Genomic DNA, 21,269 nt, shown 5'->3' on the forward strand with positions numbered 1-21,269 from the left:
GGAATGCATACTTACTTTAATTGTGCATTCGTGTGTTTTATTTAGTAAATTGTATCCTTCACAAAGTTCTTAGCTCTGTGTAAGTCATTGTTTGATTTGTCCCCGTAGGAGCCATATTATGTCCGATGCATTAAGCCCAATGAAAAGAAGTCATCACAGCTGTTTGATGAAGAACGCTGCAGGCATCAGGTGGAATACCTTGGACTTCTGGAGAATGTCAGGGTCCGACGGGCAGGATTTGCCTACCGCCAAACATATGAAAAGTTTCTTCACAGGTGAGAAGGGAATTAGTGCATGATTTTTCTTTTCTTTTTCTTTTTTTTTTTTGAGATGTTTGCCGGCTTTCTAGGCTGTTGGTTGAGCTGCACAATATAATGATCTGCCTTCACTGTGATCTGTAAACATAGAATCCTTTAGTCTGGTGATCTTTAGTCATGAATGGTGTATGTATATTGTTTCTTTTTTGAGCACACACTAGTGGCTTGGATAAAACACTGTCATAGAAGGGTGCTGGTTGTCTCAGCCTGATATGGCAGCAGATGCACAGACTTGAGGAATGCATTCTTTATGGGCTACCATTTTCCACCGTTTATAAACAGCAGGGTTGAAAGCCCCATGACCCCAATTAGACTGAACCAGTGTCCTGTTACTGTCTTAGTATCGTTAGAGTTAATGGACAATGAAGATCCTCCACACACAAATTAACTCTCTAGACACAGAATTAAATAGTGTCTTGTGTTTTTTCTCTCCTAAATATTGTCTTATATTTTTGGAGAAGTATGGAAAGTTTCCTTTCCTGGGGGAGAAAAGCACTTTCCAAATATAGTGACATTACATGGGTCAGAAAGGAAACCTTTGGACTCAGTGAATTTATAAATAGAAGATGGGAGATAGGAATGAAATGATATGACTTGACCCCATGAAAACATGATTTTTGATGCATGCTGCACTGTGTTTTGAGTAGCTAGAAATGTTGTTTAAGCTAAGGGCTTGTTTTCACTACCAGGGAGATGAACATTGCTGCAATCGATGCAGTGGGTGTCGATTTAGCGGGTCTAATGAAGACCCGCTAAATCGACTGCAGAGCGCTCTCCAGTCGACCCCGATACTCCATCTCTCCGAGGAGAGTAAGGTAAGTCAACAGGAGAGCATCCCCCATCGATGCAATGCGGTGAAGATACTGCGGTAGGTCGACGTAGGCTGTCTACTCCAGCTCCGTAAATAACGTAGCTGGAGTAGCGTAACTTAAGTCGACTTACCCTATTAGTGAAGACAAGCCCTAAGGTTTCTTACAGCGTATGTAAAGTACTGTGCCTATCTAGAATTTCATCATCTTGCTGGTGGATCATTGAATTGGTTTTGGTTTTTGATTCATTTGAGCAAGTGAGAAACTGACCCTGAGTGTGGGAAGAATGAAAAACTGTATATAAGCAAGTGTAGGAAAGAAAGAATATGAAGAGCTCTGCTGTTCATAATGACCAGATTTTTCCAGTAACTGAAGGATAATAAAAGGGTATGGTTCAACAAATACTATTTACTGTACTTCATTTTTGTCATGAACTGTAACTTTTCATCATCATACAAGTTTAGGGCTTGATTCTGCCCTCATTCACACACGTGCACATTATCAGGAATCCATTAAAATCTGCTCTTATGATTGCACAAGAAGCTACTGTTTAGTGGATATGTGATAAGCTCTTGTATGTCTGAGAGCAAAATGAAGCTAATGGCTGGAAAATTAGATTCATGTATAGCAACTGGTACGACCTTTTAACCCCTTGTTGCATTGCTTAGCCGTAAAACACTCCAACACACTTGATATCTCACTTTATTAGCGGAAGCGAGAGAAACAATAATTAACATACTGTATCCTGACCTCCTTACTCTCTTTACTTAGAACTTGTATTCAGGAAAGCTCCCACTGCGGTCACAGTGAGTCTGATTATTTAAGAACTGAGTAGAGATCCTAGAACCTGGCCAAATATCACTTTATAGTAAAGTAAGATCAAACCTATTTAGATCCAGCCCACAGTCAATCTGTTTTCACTTGGTTTCACTGGCATCCTTAGGGATAAAAAGCATCTTGAAATCAATACATTGTCATTAAATGCTTGTGTGTTGCATTATTGGTTTTAACATCTAAGTTACCAAAAATCTTATGGCTTGGTATCTTTTGGGGAAGGTGGTGGCTGGGAAGCTTGGTTTCTTGAGGATATAATCAAACACTTTTCATTATTGTCATTCCCAGCTCTAATGCCTCTTCTAAAGTAACATTGAAAATAACACTGGAAACCCCACCAACTGAATTGTGGTGATAGAAATCTCTCGCTACATGTTCAAACCCAGAGTTTATCTGCAAATATGTCTGAATTTCAAAAGACTTCCATTGAGGATTGTAGGTTTTAAAAAACAACCTTTCTTCTTTCAGTTTCCTTCTGTAGGATAAAAATGAAGGGGAGAGAAAAAACAAAGGAGTGCAGAGAAGGATGTTTAATGTATGGATGACCTTGAAGGCTGTTGAGATCTTTAGGCATGGGGGAGGGGAAGAGCTATTCTGTCAGGCAGCAGATTTATTCTGGGTCCTGCTTCATTATAATTAGCAGTAAGGTTTTGGGATTTTGACTTGCTAGGGGAACAGGGTCATGCTCTTTGCCTCAGGGAAGGAATTAGTGAGCTTGCACTGCACATGCTGCTGGAGAGATGGAAAGCCTGCGGCAGTATTCTGACAATGTTAATACTACCAGTTGTTGTATTAAGAGAGAATGAGCGTAAAACTGCCCTGCATTAAATTGATACCTGTAATGCTGTATAAATGTTGGATCTCTTTTGTTGATGCAGCCTTGTCTCTTCTGGAGATTTTAATTTCTCTCCACCTCTTTCATAAAATCTTCCTCCACCTTGTTGTACAGGTTTTAGATCTGACATTTTATTCCTCGTCTGACCCCATCAGGTCTGCTTAATAAAAGGCGGATTTGCTCTGTCACCCTGATTGTCTCTTTCATCTAATGTGAAATGTCTCGAGGTGAAAGATTTTTCCATTTCATATCCCAGTGAATTAATTATAGCAGAAACATTTTTCCACTGGGAATAGAGAGCAGAGATCTGAAACCAAACGAAAGTGTTTTGGTATGTGTGTGTGTAAAATATTTATGTACTGCATATAGATTTATTTGACAGTGAGAGCTCTGAGCCCTTCCAAATATAAATGCAAAAACTCTTCATCAGGAGACCGTAAAGGATTTTTTAAAAAATGTCAGCTTTTTTATACTTTAGCATACTCTTAACCAAACAATCATGTTGTGCCTTCCATTATCTTCTGTCACTGATGTATACTGGGGCCTGCTTCGAACCATGTGCCACAGCAGGTTTTTTGCTGTCAAGTTTGTTCAGCGGTTAATTTTAATAGAAAAGTGACAGTATTGTATATATTTTGTATAGTGTTATTTTAGTCAGTGTAGTACCCTCTTTTTTGTTATAGAATGAACCCCAGCAACTTCAGATTAGACCCTATTTCCTATTAAAAAAAAAAGTTTTCTAAGGTTATGACACCAGATTTGTGGTAGTCCATCTAACATTTATTTTGGAATTCGCTTGCCAACTGAAAAAAAAGCCTAGAAAATTGGAATTGAATTTGGACTTCTCACTTCATCGGTTTTGAAATGGGCAAATAGTTAAAACTGCTGAATGTGTTTCCTTTAGAACACGAATATGGATAATGTTATGGTGAATTGCCTATTGCATTATTGATTAAGTCTGTAAATCATATGTAGAAAATTCATTGTTGCTCCCTTGCAAAAACCTATTTATCATAGAATCATAGAATCTCAGGGTTGGAAGGGACCTCAGGAGGTCATCTAGTCCAACCCCCTGCTCAAAGCAGGACCAAACCCAACTAAATCATCCCAGCCAGGGCGTTGTCAAGCCTGACCTTAAAAACCTCTAAGGAAGGAGATTCCACCACCTCCCTAGGTAACCCATTCCAGTTCTTCACCACCCTACTAGTGAAAAAGTTTTTCCTAATATCCAACCTAAACCTCCCCCTCTGCAACTTGAGACCATTACTCCTTGTTCTGTCATCTTCTACCACTGAGAACAGTCTAGATCCATCCTCTTTGGAACCCCCTTTCAGGTAGTTGAAAGCAGCTATCAAATCCCCCCTCATTCTTCTCTTCTGCAGGCTAAACAATCCCAGTTCCCTCAGCCTCTCCTCATAAGTCATGTGTTCCAGCCCCCTAATCATTTTTGTTGCCCTCCGCTGGACTCTCTTCAATTTATCCACATTCTTCTTGTAGTGTGGGGCCCAAAACTGGACACAGTACTCCAGATGAGGCCTCACCAGTGCTGAATAGAGGGGAATGATCACTTCCCTCGATCTGCTGGATTCCAATCAGCAATTCTCAAATATAGCATACTTTATGGCAGAGCAGAGTCAGATCTGATTATTTTCCTCTTTGATTCATAGTTGTTTAATGCTGAACTATTTTCTGCTTTTCTTTGTTTGTGTGTGGGGAGTTTGGAAAACTGAGTAATTAAATGCCTGATAAAGGTGGATTGTTCTTGCACCCTACTGTCACAAGCTGATCATCAAGGTTCCCCAGGGTGCAACCCGGAACTGGGGTACTGCTGAGCCCTCTGGCTTACTAACCTGGGCTCTCTCACACTGTGATGCTGTTGCTAAGCCACAAACCTCTCCAGGTACTGCACCTACACAGACATCCACAGGCAGGGACACACGCAACTGAGTTACATGAATGCTTTTGCCAGCCGCTCATGAACCAACAATAGAGAGGTTCCAGCCAATTCCCTCAGCTCTCCAGCTTTGGACCCCAGAGCAGCACCATCTTGCCCTGACCAGTGTCAGTTTTATTACCTAGTCTGCCACTTCTGCAAAAAAAAAGAGGAAATGCACCAGCTTTTGTACACAGCAGATTGCCGAAAGCATTTCAATAAATCTGCACTGTTTTAGGTAAAATATACAATAGATTTATTAGCTACAGGAAGATACATTGTAAGTGATTATAAGTAATAAGTGTACAGATCAAAGTTAGTTACCTAAGAAATAAAAGTAAAATTGGAATCTGAGTTCTATAAACTAGACAGGATTTGAATCAAGCAGTGTCTCACCCTGGTAGATGATATAGTTCCTGAATACACAGGCTGGGATTCTCCTTTCCAGCCTGGGACCAGCTTCCCTGTTCAATCTTTGTTCTCTGGACTTGTTTCCAGATGTTGAGTTGTGGCGGGAGAAGAGGCCAAGTGATGATGTCACTTCCCCTCTTTTTTGTAGTTTCTTTCAGCTTCCTGGAAAGAACCTTTGCTATGACATGAGTCAAGCATAAAATCATAGAATATCAGGGTTGGAAGAGACCTCAGAAGGTCATCTAGTCCAACGCCCTGCTCAAAGCAGGATCAACCCCAACTAAATCATCCCAGCCAGGGGTTTGTCAAACTAGGCCTTAAAAACCTCTAAGGAAGGAGATTCCACCACCTCCCTAGGTAACCCATTCCAGTGCTTCACCACCCTCCTAGTGAAATAGTTTTTCCTAATATTCAACCTAGACCTCCCCCACTGCAACTTGAGACCATTGCTCCTTGTTCTGTCATCTGCTACCACTGAGAACAGCCAAGCTCATCCTCTTCAGGTAGTTGAAGGCTGCTATCAAATCCTCCCTCACTCTTCTCTTCTGCAGACTAAATAAGCCCAGTTCCCTCACCTCTCCTCCTAAGTCATGTGTACCAGCCCCCTAATCATTTTTTTTGCCCTCTGTTGGACTCTCTCCAATTTGTCCACATCCTTTCTGTAGTGGGGGCTCCAAAACTGGATGCAGTACTCCAGATGTGGCCTCACCAGTGCTGAATAGAGGAGAATAATCACTTCCCTTGATCTGCGGGCCATGCTCCTACTAATGCAGCCCAATATGCCGTTAGCTTTCTTGGCAACAAGGGCACACTGTTGACTCAGATTGATCTTTTCATCCACTGTAATCCCCAGGTCCTTTTCTGCAGAACTGCTGCCTAGCCACTCGGTCCCTAGTCTGTAGCAGTGCATGGGATTCTTCTGTCCTAAATGCAGGACTCTGCACTTGTCCTTAATGAACCTCATCAGATTTCTTTTGGCCTAATTCTCCAATTTGTATAGGTCCCTCTGGACCCTATCCCTATACTCCAGCATATCTACCTTCCCCCACAGCTTAGTGTCATCTGCGAACTTGCTGAAGGTGCAATCCATCCCATCATCCGGATCATTAATAAACATGTTGAACAAAACCGACCACAGGACCTAACCCCTGTGGCACTCCATTTGATACAGGCTGCCAACTAGACATCAAGCTGTTGATCACTACCCATTGAGCCCGATGATCTAGCCAGTTTTCTATCCACCTTTTAGTCCATTCATCCAGTCCGTACTACTTTATCTTGCTGGTGAGAATACTGTAGGAGACCATATCAAAAGCTTTTCTAAAGTCAAGGTATATCACGTGCACCGCTTTCCCCGTATCCACAGAGCCAGTTATCTCATCATAGAAGGCAATCAGGTTGGTCAGGCATGACCTGCCCTTGGTGAATCCATGCTGACTGTTCCTGATCACTTTTTCCTCTCCTCTAAGTGCTTCAAAATGGATTCCTTGAGGACCTTCTCCATGATTTTTCCAGGGACTGAGGTGAGGCTGACCTGTCTGTAGTTCCCTGGATTCTCCTTCTTCCCTTTTTTTAAAGAGGGGCACTATATTTGCCTTTTTTTAATCATCTGGGACCTCCCCCGATCGCCATGAGTTTTCAAAGATAATGGCCAATGGCTCTGCAATCATATAAGCCAACTCCCTCAGCACCCTTGAATGCATTAGATCTGGCCCCGTGGACTTGTACAGGTCCAGCCTTTCTGAATAGTCCCTTAACCTGTTCTTTCACCATTGAAGGCTGCTCACCTCCTCCCCATACTGTGCTGCCCAGTGCAGCAGTCTGGGAGCTGACCTTGTCTGTGAAGACTGAGGCAAAAAAAGCATTGAGTACTTCAGCTTTTCCACATCATCTGTCACTAGGTTGCCTCCCCCATTCAGTAAGTGTCCCACTCTTTCCCTGACCACCTTCTTGTTGCTAACATACCTGTTGAAAGCAGTCTCTGTTGTCTACGTGCTAGCTCTGAGAAGGTCTCCATCGCATACAGTTTCTAGGATAGTTGTTGTGAGTGTGGACTCCCTTTAATAGGCCATCAGCAGTTACTCCATTGTTGTACTTAAAAGGCTGGTTGTGGGTGTTCCCAACTTTACAGCATATTTCAGTAACACACATAGCAAAACTTCATAACTTCCCATACAATGACAGCACATGCAGTCCAACAGGATATTAATATTCGACAGATCAAGCTTTTTAAAATGATACCTCACAAGGCATACTTTGTACCAAACATATCATAATTATATCAGCATGGTAAATATAGGGGTGCCAGGATACTGCTTTGGAGTGCAGAGTGCCACACAGCTGCCTGCTACTTTCTAGCATAATGAAACTAGTCTGGGAATGGTACAGAAATGATGGGCAAGGAGATGAGTCCAGGATTTGTCCAGTTTTTCTGAATAAACATTAAGTACATAGCTCAATTTCAGTTGACTTCTGCAAAGAAGTAAGTTGAAATAAAGGTTTTGTTCTTAGCAAATGTTTAAAAACTGTTGAAATGGAAAGTCTAGAAATAACTTGAGTAGCGGATTTGCTCATCCTGCAAGGATCTATGGGTGGGCTCTGCCATGTTGCATCTGTTCTTATTGGGGTGACTGTGGTAGTTCTTACAGGTATTCCACAAATCATCCATCCTTCAACTCTGCTGCTCGCATTTCTTTTTGTACTTTTCATGGAATTGTCACATCCACAGAATATCTAAATTATTACAGCCATCAGCGAGCAGAAATCTTAATCTCAAAGATAAACTCTACAATGTGTTTAAGGGTGGCCTTGGAGCACAGATGGGAAGTTGATGATGGATTTAATTTTTTTGTGCTAATCCAGGTACAAGATGGTCTCAGAATTTACTTGGCCAAACCATGACCTCTCTTCAGACAAAGAAGCTGTGAAGAAATTGATTGAGTGCTGTGGGTTTCAGCATGATGTAGCCTATGGGAAGACCAAGATTTTCATACGAACTCCACGGACACTCTTCACCTTGGAGGAACTGCATGCCAAGATGCTTGTTGGAATTGTCCTCTTCCTACAGAAGGTAAAGTTAGCTTTAGTGCACTGATAAACCTCATCTTAGTGTTCATAAAATACCATCTCTCCTTACCAAGCCTTCTCAAGGTAATCTCACAAAGGTGATGAGTTTGCACAAAGCTTTAACAGAATTGCAGTTTACTTGATTTTTGAAAAGCTCTATTCAGCTCTTTCTATACTTTTCTACATAAAATGTTGAGCTAGAGTCCAGTGAGACCTGATATGTTATAATGTGTGGCTCTGTTGAACCTATACACATGCTGTATACCCTTGCAAAATGTAAGGTCTTCTACAAAAGTAGGTCTTTTGAGACCCAGAGAATATTTATGGGTAAATTAAAGCACTTTGCCCAGAGGGTCACATAGAACATGTGCTTTGACTCGGCGGTGTGTTTATCCTTAGGGTAAATAATTTTGACGTTCTGTTACTACTAAGTCAAAGCAGAATGGCTCTGGATATATCAGGGCACTGCACTGGCATGGTCTAAGCAAAGAGGAACAGCCAGAGATACATGATACTTTTGCTTATGGAAGATGTTCTTCTAAGCAATAGAAATTTGTAATCTTTTTCTTAAGACTTATCTGTCTACTGAATTCTTTTCAGGAGTTTCTGGGACAGTTTCTGTTGGAGTAATCTGGCTTTGTAACATAGGCAATGTGAAATATGAAAAAGAGCTCCACTGCTTTATGGAAGATCTGGGTTGCAGTCACAGTCCTGGTTTCCTGCATCCCAGATGAGCATGTGCTGACACGTATACGGCACACTTATCTGATGGCTAGCAGGGCCATTCCATTTTAGTGGGGAAAAAATTTCTTCCTACTTGAAAGTTCTGTGTCTCTGGCCTGGTCTACACTAGTCTGTTATTTCGGAATTAGCTGAGTTAATTCGAAAAAAAAAAAAATGATTCCGTCCACATGACCAAACCAGCTTTTTCGATTTAAAGGGCTCTTTAAATTGATTTCTGTACTCCACCTTGGCAAGTGGAGTAGCGCTTAAATCGAGATCGCAATCCCGGGTTAAAGGTATTGTGGATGCAATTCAATGTTATTGGCCTCCGGGAGCTATCCCAGAATGCTCCCTTCTGACCACTCTGGACAACACTCTCAACTCCGATGCACTAAACAGGTGGGCAGGAAAAGCCCTGGGAACTTTTGAATTTCATTTCCAGTCAGCACAGTCCACCATCACAGGCTACCATGCAGAGTCCACCATCACAAGAGATCATGCAGTCCCAGATTTGCAGGCGAGCTCCAACCTGGTCTGAACAGAAGGTACTGGATCTCATTGCATGTTGGGGAGACGAGTCTGTTATGGCAGAACTACGTTCCAAAAAAAGGAACGCAAATACATACGCTTAAGTCTCCAGGGCCATGCCGGAAAGAGGCTACTCCAGAGACACAGAGCAGTGTCGTACGAAAATCAAGGAGCTCAGGCAAGCATATCAAAAAGCCAGGGAGGCAAACGGGACTCTGGGTCACAGCCCCATACGTTCCGCTTCTACTGTGAGCTCGATGCAGTTAGTGGGGGTGACGCCACCACTACCCCACCACTGTCCGTGGACACCTGCAAGGGGGGAGTTGCACGGAGTGAGGAGGAAGAGTCATTGGAGGATGAAGAGGAGGAGGAGGACAGTGCACAGGCAGCAAGTGGGGAATCCGTTTCCCCCACAGCCAGGAACTATGCTTAACACTGGAGCCAATAGCCTTCCCCCACTCCCAGTGCGGGCTCCCGGACCATGACCCTGGAGAAGGTACTTCTGGTGAGTGAGAGCCTGATCGGAGCCACGTGGTGGGGGGTGGGGGGGAAACCCAGCCACGCTGGGCTGTTCGCATATAGTTTAAAGAGCTCATCCCTGCTCAGAACATCATCGGAGCCACGCGGTGGGGGGGTTGTTGTGTGAAGTGATCATCCCAGAGAGCCCGCAGGCCTTCCTTTATGGCAAACCCACCAGGCATTGCTTGCTATGGGAAAGGGGTCCCAGCAGTTTGAAAACATTGAAATGAATGTAGAAGAAGCAGAACCCCACGTGCCCTTAGGCTGTCTGCAAACTGAATTCTGTTGCTGGGCTGTGTGTGACGGCTTCCTCATACCAAAGTGTCCCCTTTGTTCTCTGAAATGTATCTCCTAAAATACTACCCTCCCTTTTTCTCCTCCTGCAGGTGCAAATGTTTCAACACCGCCCCTATCTACTCCATCCCATAGGCTGGTCCAGATTAGAAGGTGGAAAAAACAAACTCGGGAAGATACGTTCGCCGAGCTCATGCAGTCCTCCCGCACTGATAGGACCCAGCTGAATGCGTGGAGGCAAACAATTGCGGAGTTCCGTAAAGCATTACAGGATCACGAACAGAGGAGGGACGTGCGCGATGAGAGCAGGCAGGATGCTGTGGTCAAGCTCATGGGGGAGCAAACTGACGTGCTCTGCTGTATGGTGGATCTAATGAGGGAAGGCACCATGACCACAGACTGTCGCTGCAGCCCCTGTATAACTGCCCTCCCTCCTCCCCAAGTTCCATAGCCTCCTCACCCAGATGCCCAAGAACATGAGGGGGGAGGCTACGGGGACCCACACACTCAACCCCAGAGGATCGCCCAACCAGCAGAAAGGTAGCATATGTGAACTTTTGATTTGGTTTCTCGACTTGTCCTTCCCTCCTCCTCCACCCCCATAACCCAACCCCCCCTCCCCCAGTCTGCCTTCTGATTTCTCTCAATGTGTTGTGCAACAAATAATAAAGAACAATTTTAAAACAATTTAGACTTTATTTACTTTCATATATATAGGGGGCAGGTAACTTCAAGAGAAACAAACACAACTGTCACACCGTACCCTGGCCAGTCATGAAACTGGCTTTCAAAGCTTCTCTCATGTGCAGCGCACCCTGCTGTGCTCTTCTAATCGCCCTGTTGTCTGGCTGTGTGAAATTGGCCGCCAGGCGAGTTGCCTAAACCTCTCACCCTGCCATAAACGTCTCCCCCTTACTCTGAGATTGTGGAGCACACAACAAGCAGCAATTACAATTGGAATGTTGGTTGTGCTGAGATCTAACTGAATCAGTAAACTGCGCCAGTGCGCTTTCAAACATCCAAAAACACATTCTACCACCATTCTGCACTTGCTCAGCCTAAAGTTGAACTGCTCCTTACTACTGTCCAGGGTGCCTGTGTACGGCTTCATGAGCCATGGGATTTAGGGGTAGGCTGGGTCCCTGAGGATAACTATAGGCATTTCAACATCCCCAACAGTAATTTTCTGGTCTGGGAAGTAAGTCCCTTCCTGCAGCTGTTCAAACAGACCAGAGTTCCTGAAGATGCAAGTGTCATTCACCTTTTCCCAGCCATCCCACGTTGATGTTGGTGAAATGTCCCTTGTGATCCACCAGTGCTTGCAGCACCATGGAAAAGTACCCTTTGTGGTTTATGTACTGGCCGCCCCGGTGTGCCGGGGCCACGATAGGGATATGCGTTAGGGAACCCCAGTGCATTAAAGCCATCCACAATGGTCTGCACATTTCCCAGAGTCACGACCCTTGATAACAGCTGGTCAATGATTGCGGTGGCTACTTGCAGCACTGCAGCCCCCACAGTAGATTTGCCCACTCCAAACTGATTCCTAACTGACCAGTAGCTATTGGGTGTTGCAAGCTTCCACAGTGCTATGGCCACTCGCTTCTCAACTGTGAGGGCTGCTCTCATTTTGGTGTCTTTGCGCTTCAGGGCAGAGGACAGTAAGTCACAAAGTTCCATGAAAGTGGCCCTACGCATGCGAAAGTTTCGCAGCCACTGGGAATCGTCCCAGACCTGCAACACTATGCGGTCCCACCAGTCTGTGCTTGTTTCCCAGGCCCAAAATCGGCGTTCCACAGCATGAACCAGGCCCAATGCCACCATGATCTCCCAATCGCCACATGCCGTGCTTCTAGGAATGTCTGTGTCTATGTCCTCATCAGTATAGTAATTGCGTTGTCGTCGCTTCCTTGCCCGGTTTTGCAGGTACTGCACATAGTGCTGGATAATGTGCGAGGTATTTACAATGGTCAAAACTGCAGTGGAGATCTGAGGGGGCTCCATGCTTGCCGCACTATGGTACCTGCATGGGTAATCCTGGAAAAAGGGCGCAAAATGAGCTGTTCGGTTCAAGATGGACGATAAAAGGCGGTAAATGGTTGTCTTCTGTAGCTTTCACGGAGTCGGGAATCTTGTTAGAGCTGCAAGAGCGGGAGAGCAGAGTTTGCGGCGGAAGCTGTTCACGATGGCTGAAAAATGGCGGGGAATTGTTGCCTTCTGTAGCTTCCCCGGGAGCCCAGGACAGACAACATGGGGAATTGTTGCCTTCTGTAGCTTCCCCGGGAGCCCAGGACAGACAATATGGAACAACATGATGATGTCACAGCAACATGATGATGCCACAGCACAACTGGTTGCCTTTATCCTCACACACAACTATTTCAAATTTGATGACGATATATATCTCCAGATCAGTGGCACCGCTATGGGCACCCGCATGGCCCCACAATATGCCAATATTTTTTATGGCCGACCTGGAACAACGCTTCCTCAGCTCTCATCCACTCACGCCCCTTCTCTACCTATGCAACATTGATGACATCTTCATCATCTGGACTCATGGGAAGGAGACTCTCTGGAAGAAATCCACCATGATTTCAACAGCTTCCACCCCACCATTAACCTCAGCCTGGACCAATCTACACGAGAGGTCCACTTCCTAGACACCACGGTGCAAATAAGTGATGGTCACATTAGCACCACCCTATACCAAAAACCTACCGACCGCTATGCCTACCTTCATGCCTCCAGCTTCCATCCCGGGCACACCACACGATCCATTGTCTACAGCCAAGCACTAAGGTACAACCGCATCTGCTCTAACCCCTCAGACAGAGACCAACACCTACAAAATCTCCACCAAGCATTCTCAAAACTACAATACCCACACGAGGAAATAAGGAAACAGAGCCAGACATGTACCCAGAAGCCTCCTACTGCAAGACAAACCCAAGAAAGAAACCAACAGGACTCCACTGGCCATCACATACAGTCCCCAGCTAAAACCCCTCCAACGCATCATCAGGGATCTACAACCCATCCTGGACAATGATCCCACACTTTCACAGTCCTTGGGTTGCAGGCCAGTCCTCGCCCACAGACAACCTGCCAACCTGAAGCATATTCTCACCAGTAACTGCACACTGCACCATAGTAACTCTAACTCAGGAACCAATCCATGCAACAAACCTCGATGCCAACTCTGCCCACATATCTACACCAGCGACACCATCACAGGACCTAACCAGATCAGCCACACCATCACTGGTTCATTCACCTGCACGTCCACCAATGTAATATACGCCATCATATGCCAGCAATGCCCCTCTGCTATGTACATTGGCCAAACTGGACAGTCTCTAAGGAAAAGGATAAATGGACACAAATCAGATATTAGGAATGGCAATATACAAAAACCTGTAGGAGAACACTTCAACCTCCCTGGCCACGCAATAGCAGATCTTAAAGTGGCCATTCTGCAGCAAAAAAACTTCAGGACCAGACTTGAAAGAGAAACTGCTGAGCTTCAGTTCATCTGCAAATTTGACACCATCAGCTCAGGATTAAACAAAGACTGTGAATGGCTAGCCAACTACAAAACCAGTTTTTCCTCCCTTGGTTTTCACACCTCTACTGCTAGAAGAGGGCCTCATCCTCCCTGATTGAACTAACCTCGTTATCTCTAGCCTGATTCTTGCCTATATATATATATATATATATATATATATATATATATATATATATATATACCTGCCCCTGGAAATTTCCACTACATGCATCCGACGAAGTGGGTATTCACCCACGAAAGCTCATGCTCCAAAACGTCTGTTAGTCTATAAGGTGCCACAGGATTCTTTGCTGCTTTAACATGGAAAAAGCAGCAGAAGCTGTGTGGCTCTGTTCATGGTAGCCAAAAAAAAAAGGCAGGAAATGGTTAGATGAGACTAGATAGAAAGACGAGAGGACATGTGAGGTGGATTCAGTACCAGGAGACAGGTGGTGCACGGTGCTGCACCGTCTGCTGGCAGAACAGCGTCTGCCGTAGCTTTCACGGAGGGAGGAGCAAGTGATGGCACACACCCAGAAACACCTGCGAGAATGTTTTTGCCCCATCATGCACTGGGAGCTTAACCCACAATTCCAGTGGGGGGCAGAGACTGCAGGAACTGTGGGATAACTCCCACAATGCACCGTGCCAACATTCGATGCTAGCCTCGGTACTGTGGACGCACTCCGCCGAATTAACACGCTTTAGTGGGGACACACAACACCGAATGTGTAAAATCGCTTCCGAAAATTCGAATAAAATAAGTTCGAATTAATTTCGTACTGTAGACGTACCCTCTATCTCAATGTCCTGTTAATCTGAAAAATCAGGGACTGATAAAATTATTTCAGCTTCCCTGCATTGTGTTGTTTAGTTCCTAGTTGGCCTTTATTACTTTGGGAGAGCCTGTCCAGGTGTCACCTGTTTATTTTATACCACTGACTTCTATAAGTGAAACATCCCCTGTCTTCTGCAACTGTAGAGAAGCTAAAGGAAAAAAATTTCTTACGCTAATCTGAAAGGATTGTTAAGTAATTTGCCTAAAAGGCAAGATTTTGAAAGAAGTAGCTCTTGAAAGTGACACATTCCCATGGTTGGAGTTGGGGAGGTATAAACAGGGCCTTTGATCCTTACTTGTCAAATTGAAGGTAGTAGCCGCTCACATTTGGGTGTTAGAAGTTACAATAGAGGTGCGTAAAGGGAGTGCCACTTGGCCCTGCCGCTTGGTTCCATCCCCAGCATTGGCCCCATCTCTGGCCCTGGCCCCAGACCCACCCGCAGCTGCAGCTCCAGCCTTGCCCCCCCACCCCTGTCTGCATCACATAAGAATGGCCATACTGGGTCAGACCAAAGGTTTATCTATCCCAGTATCCTGTCTTCTGACAGTGGCTGATACCAAGTGCCCCAGAGGGAATGAACAGAACAGGTAATCATCAAGTGATCCATCCGCTGCTGCCCATTCCCAGCTTCTGGCAAATAGAGGCTAGGGACACCATCCCTGCCTCTCCTGGCTAATAGACCTGTCCTCCATGAATTTTTCTAGTTCTCTTTTGAACCCTGTTATAGTCCTGGCTTTCACTCCCAGCTCGGGGATGGGGCGCGAACGGGTAAGTGGGAGTGCGACCCTGAAAAGTTTGGGGACTGCTGATCTGGATTTAAAGATTGCAGGTATTGAAAGGTAATAAAGCTCCTTAGGCAGGTGGGTCAGTTAAAGTCTGTTAAACAGCATGGGCCAAAACTTGATAGAAAAATGGATTGACAAACTGCTGCGGTGGCTGTTGGCTTCCCTTATCAATGTACTGTAAAGGCCAACATTGCAAACCTTCACTTAACCAGGACAGGCTCCTGTGGACCTGGAAGAGAGCAGAAGTAAATAAATTGTTCTTTGCCTACAGAAGAAAAATAGCTGAATTTTGAACTGGGCCCACTTTTTGGCTGTATGAGAACTTGGTGGATTGGCAGAATGCTGTTGTTGGGTGGCAGGTATATGTTGTACGTCAGACTATGAACTGGCTAATTCTGATTCTTCATTCTTAGTATCTTTTTATTGGTTTTCCTTTTGTTTTAAGTTGACTGAGGAAAAATGGTAAATGCTAGACCTACCAAGCATACCAGAAATAACATGCATATTACTCCTGGGTGAATTCTTTGGCAAAAATATATATATATAATTTAAATTCTGTGCACAATATTTTCAAATTCTGCATTTTTTTATTTGTCAAAATAACACAATATAATCATGCCAGTTTCAATTATTTTGGTAATGTATTTCAAATACCTGTCAGGGAGTATATTTGTAACAATACAGACAGCAGAGATTCAGGAAATGTTTTTTGACAGATTCCTTGCTAAGCGTATTAGTACAGAACTTTGAGTAACAATTCATTTAAATTACAATACAGAAACTTACTTCCCGCACCCTTCAAAAGCAGTGCATAAGCTTGGGAGGTGTCAGGGGTAATAGAGGGGCTGAGAGAGAGAGGGAAGGAGCCTGGGAGTGAACCTGGAGGGTTGTTGAGTGTGGGCGAGAGAAATATAGAACAGTTTTTGCCCCCCCCGGGGGTGGGGTGGGGGGAGGTATCGTTAGGGAACTGGGGAGCCTCCCCCATGCAGACCCTGGCTGATCCTGGCACATCTGCCCCTGTCCCCATAGATTCATAGGACTGGAAGGGACCATGTGTCCCTGCACCCCCACTCAGCCACCCCCCTTCCCTTGTCCTCATGTGTCTCTGCACCTCCACTCAGTCACCCCTCCGCCAGTCCCCGTGTGGCCCTGCACCTCCATTCAGCCCTCACCCCAGTCTGTCCCCCCACTAGCCTTTCTGAAGCCCAGCAGCCCGGTGTGCCCCACTCTGCCTGTTCCCTCCCCTACCCCCCGTGCCTCCTTGATCACTTGATGATTATCTGTTCTGTTCATTCCCTCTGAAGCACCTGGCATTGGCCACTGTTGAAAGTCAGGATATTGGGCTAAAGGGACCTTTGGTCTGACCCAGTATGAACGTTCTTATGTTCCTCACCTGGACCCATGGGCAGGGCACTGGCTCCCTTCCTTCCTTCCTCTGTAGCTCATTGCTACGGTTGGTGAGCTGGCTGCCCTTTGTTCTGGTGCCACAGCAGCCCCTAGTGGGTGAAAGCTATAACTGCAGCACCTCTCCGGTTGAATGTATTTTCTGTGGAGAAAAAAAATCTGCAGGGGATATGAATTCTGCACATGCCCAGGGGCACAAAATTCCCCCAGGAGTAGCATATGAACCTCCTGAGAATAGCCTGGTATGAGGGGGACTCTGTAGTAGGCTGTGTACAGAGAAGCAACATAGTCTTGAGCATGGGATTGGAGTCTGGATGTCCTGATTTCTAATCCTGTTTCTGCTGCTGATTTACTGAGGTGTAATGAGCAAGTCACTTAATATCTGTCTATCTCCTCATCTATAAAATGGGGCTAATACTTATTTGTCTACCTGCATAGGGCGTTTTGTTCTATACAGCACTTTCAGTATGAAAACTGCTGTATGAGCAGAAGGTATTGTCATTATAATCTCTGTAAATCATTAGCATGTACAGTGTATGCACTTCGTTACTTCTCCTTTAATAAAATATAATAAATGACTAATCCTCGGAAAACCTCTGTATTCATCAGGGTTTGTGAAATTACTTCTCCATCTGAGTGAGATTTAAGAGATTGGGTAGAGTGGCAGTGCATCTAGGGAGGCCTTTTTAAAATGGATACAAGTAGTACATTCACAGTCTCTCCTTTCCATTTTATTTCCTGGGTGCATGCTATCCGAAACTTCTTCCTCTGTCAGTGTGTCTGCCAGCTCCGTGCTAGGCCAATCAGTATGCCAGTATTCCAAATTGCCAGGATGATCTTAGTTTTCTGGGCTAACTTCTTTAATTGCATTTGTCCAAAGTTGTGCCATTGCCCTCACCTGTTTTCCACAACTGTGTGTCGTTTCTAGAATACCCATTTATTTTCTTGATTAATGTGAGGACTCAGAGTGATGTCTACAGTGCAGCTAAACATCTGCGGCTGGCCCATGTCAGCTAACTTGGGCTTGTGGGGCTCAGGCTGTGGGTCTGTAAAACTACAGCGTAGATGGGCTCAGGGACCCCACGATGGGGATCTACACTGCAGTTTTATAGCCCTGCAGCCCAAGCTCCACAAACCTGAACCAGCCAGCCTCAGGTGTTCAACTGGAGTGTAGACATACCCATAATGACAGTTTGTGGCAGACTTTTGCGGCCAACTGCCAACCTGATGCCAAATCTCCTCCTTTTTCAGCTGGGCTTGGGACTGGCTGTGTATTAAGATATAAAATGACATCCATAAGGAACATCCCAATACAGTAATGTTTTTACCTCTGGAGCATGCTTCTAAAACCGATAGGGCTGGGAGCAGAGTGTTTTTTGTTTACTCCACAACCCTATTAAAAACTTGTGGTGTGTAATTTTAATTTGCCTGATAATTTACAAACATTTACCTGAGATCTCGGGAAAATACAAGCTTCTTTTAATTACCAGAATACTCTATAAGCTGTCAAGTCATCCTTAAAAGGCGTAAAGGAATCACTGCAGTTGTGTGTGATCCAAGTTCCATGTCTGTAACCTTGCTGATACCCCTTGCTGATTCACCCCCCTTTTTACTTGTTTGTTCAAATTGCCTCCGGAAGAGATGAGATTTTTTGCTTGAAAAGTGCTAAGGTGAAGCTGTTTTAGAATCCTGGTTCTTACAGCTAAAGGCAAGAAATGCTAATAAATCAATAAAGCCTATTGTCAGCGCAATCAGTAAAAAAACAGATGTTGGCTTGATGTTTATTATAAGCAAAATAATACACATATATATGTATTGGTATAACTAAATACTTTGTACAATGTGAAATCTGTCTAGAAAGTCCTTGTTTCTTATAACATGTTTCCTTTCTGTTTCCCCTTATTTTGGTCTTCAACGTCATTCTCTTATGTTTACAATTCAAACAGATCTTGTCATCTTCATGTGTCAGTCCTGTGTTCACCAGCAGATGGGGCACTTGCAGGTTGGCAGAGGGGAAGGAGGAATAATCAGCATAAACAGACTTAAAGATGCACTAAAGCAGGGGTCGGCAACCTTTCAGAAGTGCTGTGCCGAGTCTTCATTTATTCACTCTAATTTAAGGTTTTGTGGGCCAGTAATACATTTTAACGTTTTTAGAACATCGATTTCTATGTCTATAACAGGGGTCTCAAACTCAAATGACCCCGTGGGGCCATGAGGGACTGCATTGGCCCGAGGCGGGCACTGCATCACTGCCACTGCTTGCCCCCCCCCCCCCCCCCCCCCCACCCCCTCCGCGCCGCCCGCCCTGCCCTGTCTCTCTCTCCTCCTCCTCTCCGCTCCCCCCCCCCTCTCCCTCCCCCTCTCCTCCTGCAAGCACACCAAGCTGTTTGGACCCTGGTCTATAATATATAACTAAACTATTGTTGTATGTAAAGTAAACAAGGTTTTTAAAATGTTTAAGACACTTCATTTAAAATTAAATTAAAATGCAGAGCCCCCCAGACTGGTGGCCAGGACCCAGGCAGTGTGAGTGCCACTGAAAATCAGCTCGCGTGCTATAGGTTGCCTACCCCTGCACTAAAGCGTCATAGACAGCTCGGAAGAATATTGAGGCAGTTGTTCTTCCATGTCACAATTCCTGTATTTCTCTTCCAGCTTTTCATTGCAACAGATATTTTCACAAAGATTTGATTCTTGCTGCATATTCCTTACCTGAAATCATAATCTCTATTTTTGACACATTAGGAAAAGAGTAAGCCCCAACAGCCAGTGAACACAAATGTGTTTTCATGGAGGGCAGGGAGGAAACAAGGTTGGAGGGGAGGATATAGGAATTAATTGTTTCTAAATAGAATTTTGTTATTTAAGTAACCTCTTTTATTATACAAGACACTTTTTCAAAAAGTAAAAATGTTTCACCTTTATTCAACTTATTCAGTTATTCAAACTACACAAGAGCAAAGCTCAAACTGAAGATAGAAACATTAACCTTGCTGCTATTATAGTCAGTTCTGAATAACCGAAGAAGCCAAAGTTGATTTTTAAGTGAGCCAAACAATTAGTCTGGAAATTTTAATGTGCACAATCATGCACTTGTAGTAAAACTTTTCATTCTGGTTTTAAGGCTACCACAGGTTGTGGTCTGTTTGTGATGCTTTTTCTTTTTAAATGGAAGGGGCTTATTTGCAAAAACAAATCCCCCATTGCATATAGTATTTTTGCTTCCTGTTTTCTTTAAATGTACATCATAGTCTCTTATCATTTGTGCTAAATGGTTTTATGGTACAATAAACAGGATGTGCAACAGGGTGGTTGTCAGTAGTACAGAAACCTCTGAAGTACATGACTTCTCACTTAAAATAACAATGCTAATTTTTGCATTTAATAAATGGTTAAGAATGTTAGTTATGAATTCAGTTAAATTGGTTAATGAAGACAATGGGACCAACAGTATGATGAATGGAATATTTTGCTTTCATTGTCACCATCTAGTGTCTTTTACCCTTGAGAAACCTTTATTTTTGTCTTCATTGCTTAAAAGAAAGTGTGTTTAACGTGGGATAACTAACACAGATTAACTACCGAATTGTAAAATCCTAGTGGAGGCATGACACCTATAGTTTTTACTGAGATGTAGCGAGGCAAGATTACTTATGACTAAGGGATATTGTGTTGACCTCATGGTAAAAACTACAGGTGCCTAATGTCCTCTAGGATCAGTGGTGTTAGAACAATTTTTATAGTAAGGGTGCTGAAAGCCATTGAACAAAACTGTACATAAAACAAGTACATAAAAGATTGTTACAAGGAGGAGGAGGAAGAATTGTTTATCTTAACCTCTGAGGATAGGACAAGAAGTAATGGGCTTAAATTGCAGCAAGGGAGGTTTAGGATAGACATTAGGAAAAACTTCCTAACTGTTAGGGTGGTTAAGCACTGGCATGAATTGCCTAGGGAGGTTGTGGAACCTCCTTTATTGGAGATTTTTAAGAGCAGGTTAAACAAATACCTGTCAGGGATGGTCTAGAATAGATAATACTTAGTCCTGCCATGAGTGCAGGGGACTGGACTAGATGACCTCTTGAGGTCCCTTCCAGTTCTATGATTTGAAACTCTGTATCTGATGGAAACCACTTCAATCCAGTAGGTGCTGCTGCACCCCCAGCACCCCTGACTAAGATGTTACAGTGAGATACTTACTGCATGTTAGTCATCTCTGTTTGAAAACAAAACAAAATCTTTTTGACAGTCAGTCTGTGATGCAACTTGAATGGGGATTTTACATTCACTAGTTTGGAAGATCAGTACTTCTCAAGAGGTGCATTTTGAGGTTATTTACTGTAGTTGTGGTCTTTCTGTCACTATAATTAACCTTTTGGGAAACAAATGAGCTGTTCTACTGTAACAAGGACTCTGTCTTTG

The 21,269-nt window shown here is 44.1% G+C and overlaps 1 protein-coding gene across 11 annotated transcripts in view; it reads left to right on the forward strand.

Moving 5' to 3' along the window:
* Positions 1–21,269, forward strand: part of MYO1D (myosin ID) — a 350,229-nt gene that overhangs the window by 134,035 nt on the left and 194,925 nt on the right. For all 11 annotated transcript variants that reach the window (XM_039504262.1, XM_039504271.1, XM_039504263.1 and 8 more), the window contains exons 15-16: positions 109–275; positions 8,002–8,209. In XM_039504262.1, coding sequence (XP_039360196.1) covers positions 109–275; positions 8,002–8,209 — 375 coding nt within the window. The remainder of the gene's footprint in view (positions 1–108; positions 276–8,001; positions 8,210–21,269) is intronic.

The sequence above is a fragment of the Mauremys reevesii genome, linkage group 17, assembly GCF_016161935.1.
Source record: "Mauremys reevesii isolate NIE-2019 linkage group 17, ASM1616193v1, whole genome shotgun sequence".
Classification (NCBI taxonomy): domain Eukaryota; kingdom Metazoa; phylum Chordata; order Testudines; family Geoemydidae; genus Mauremys; species Mauremys reevesii.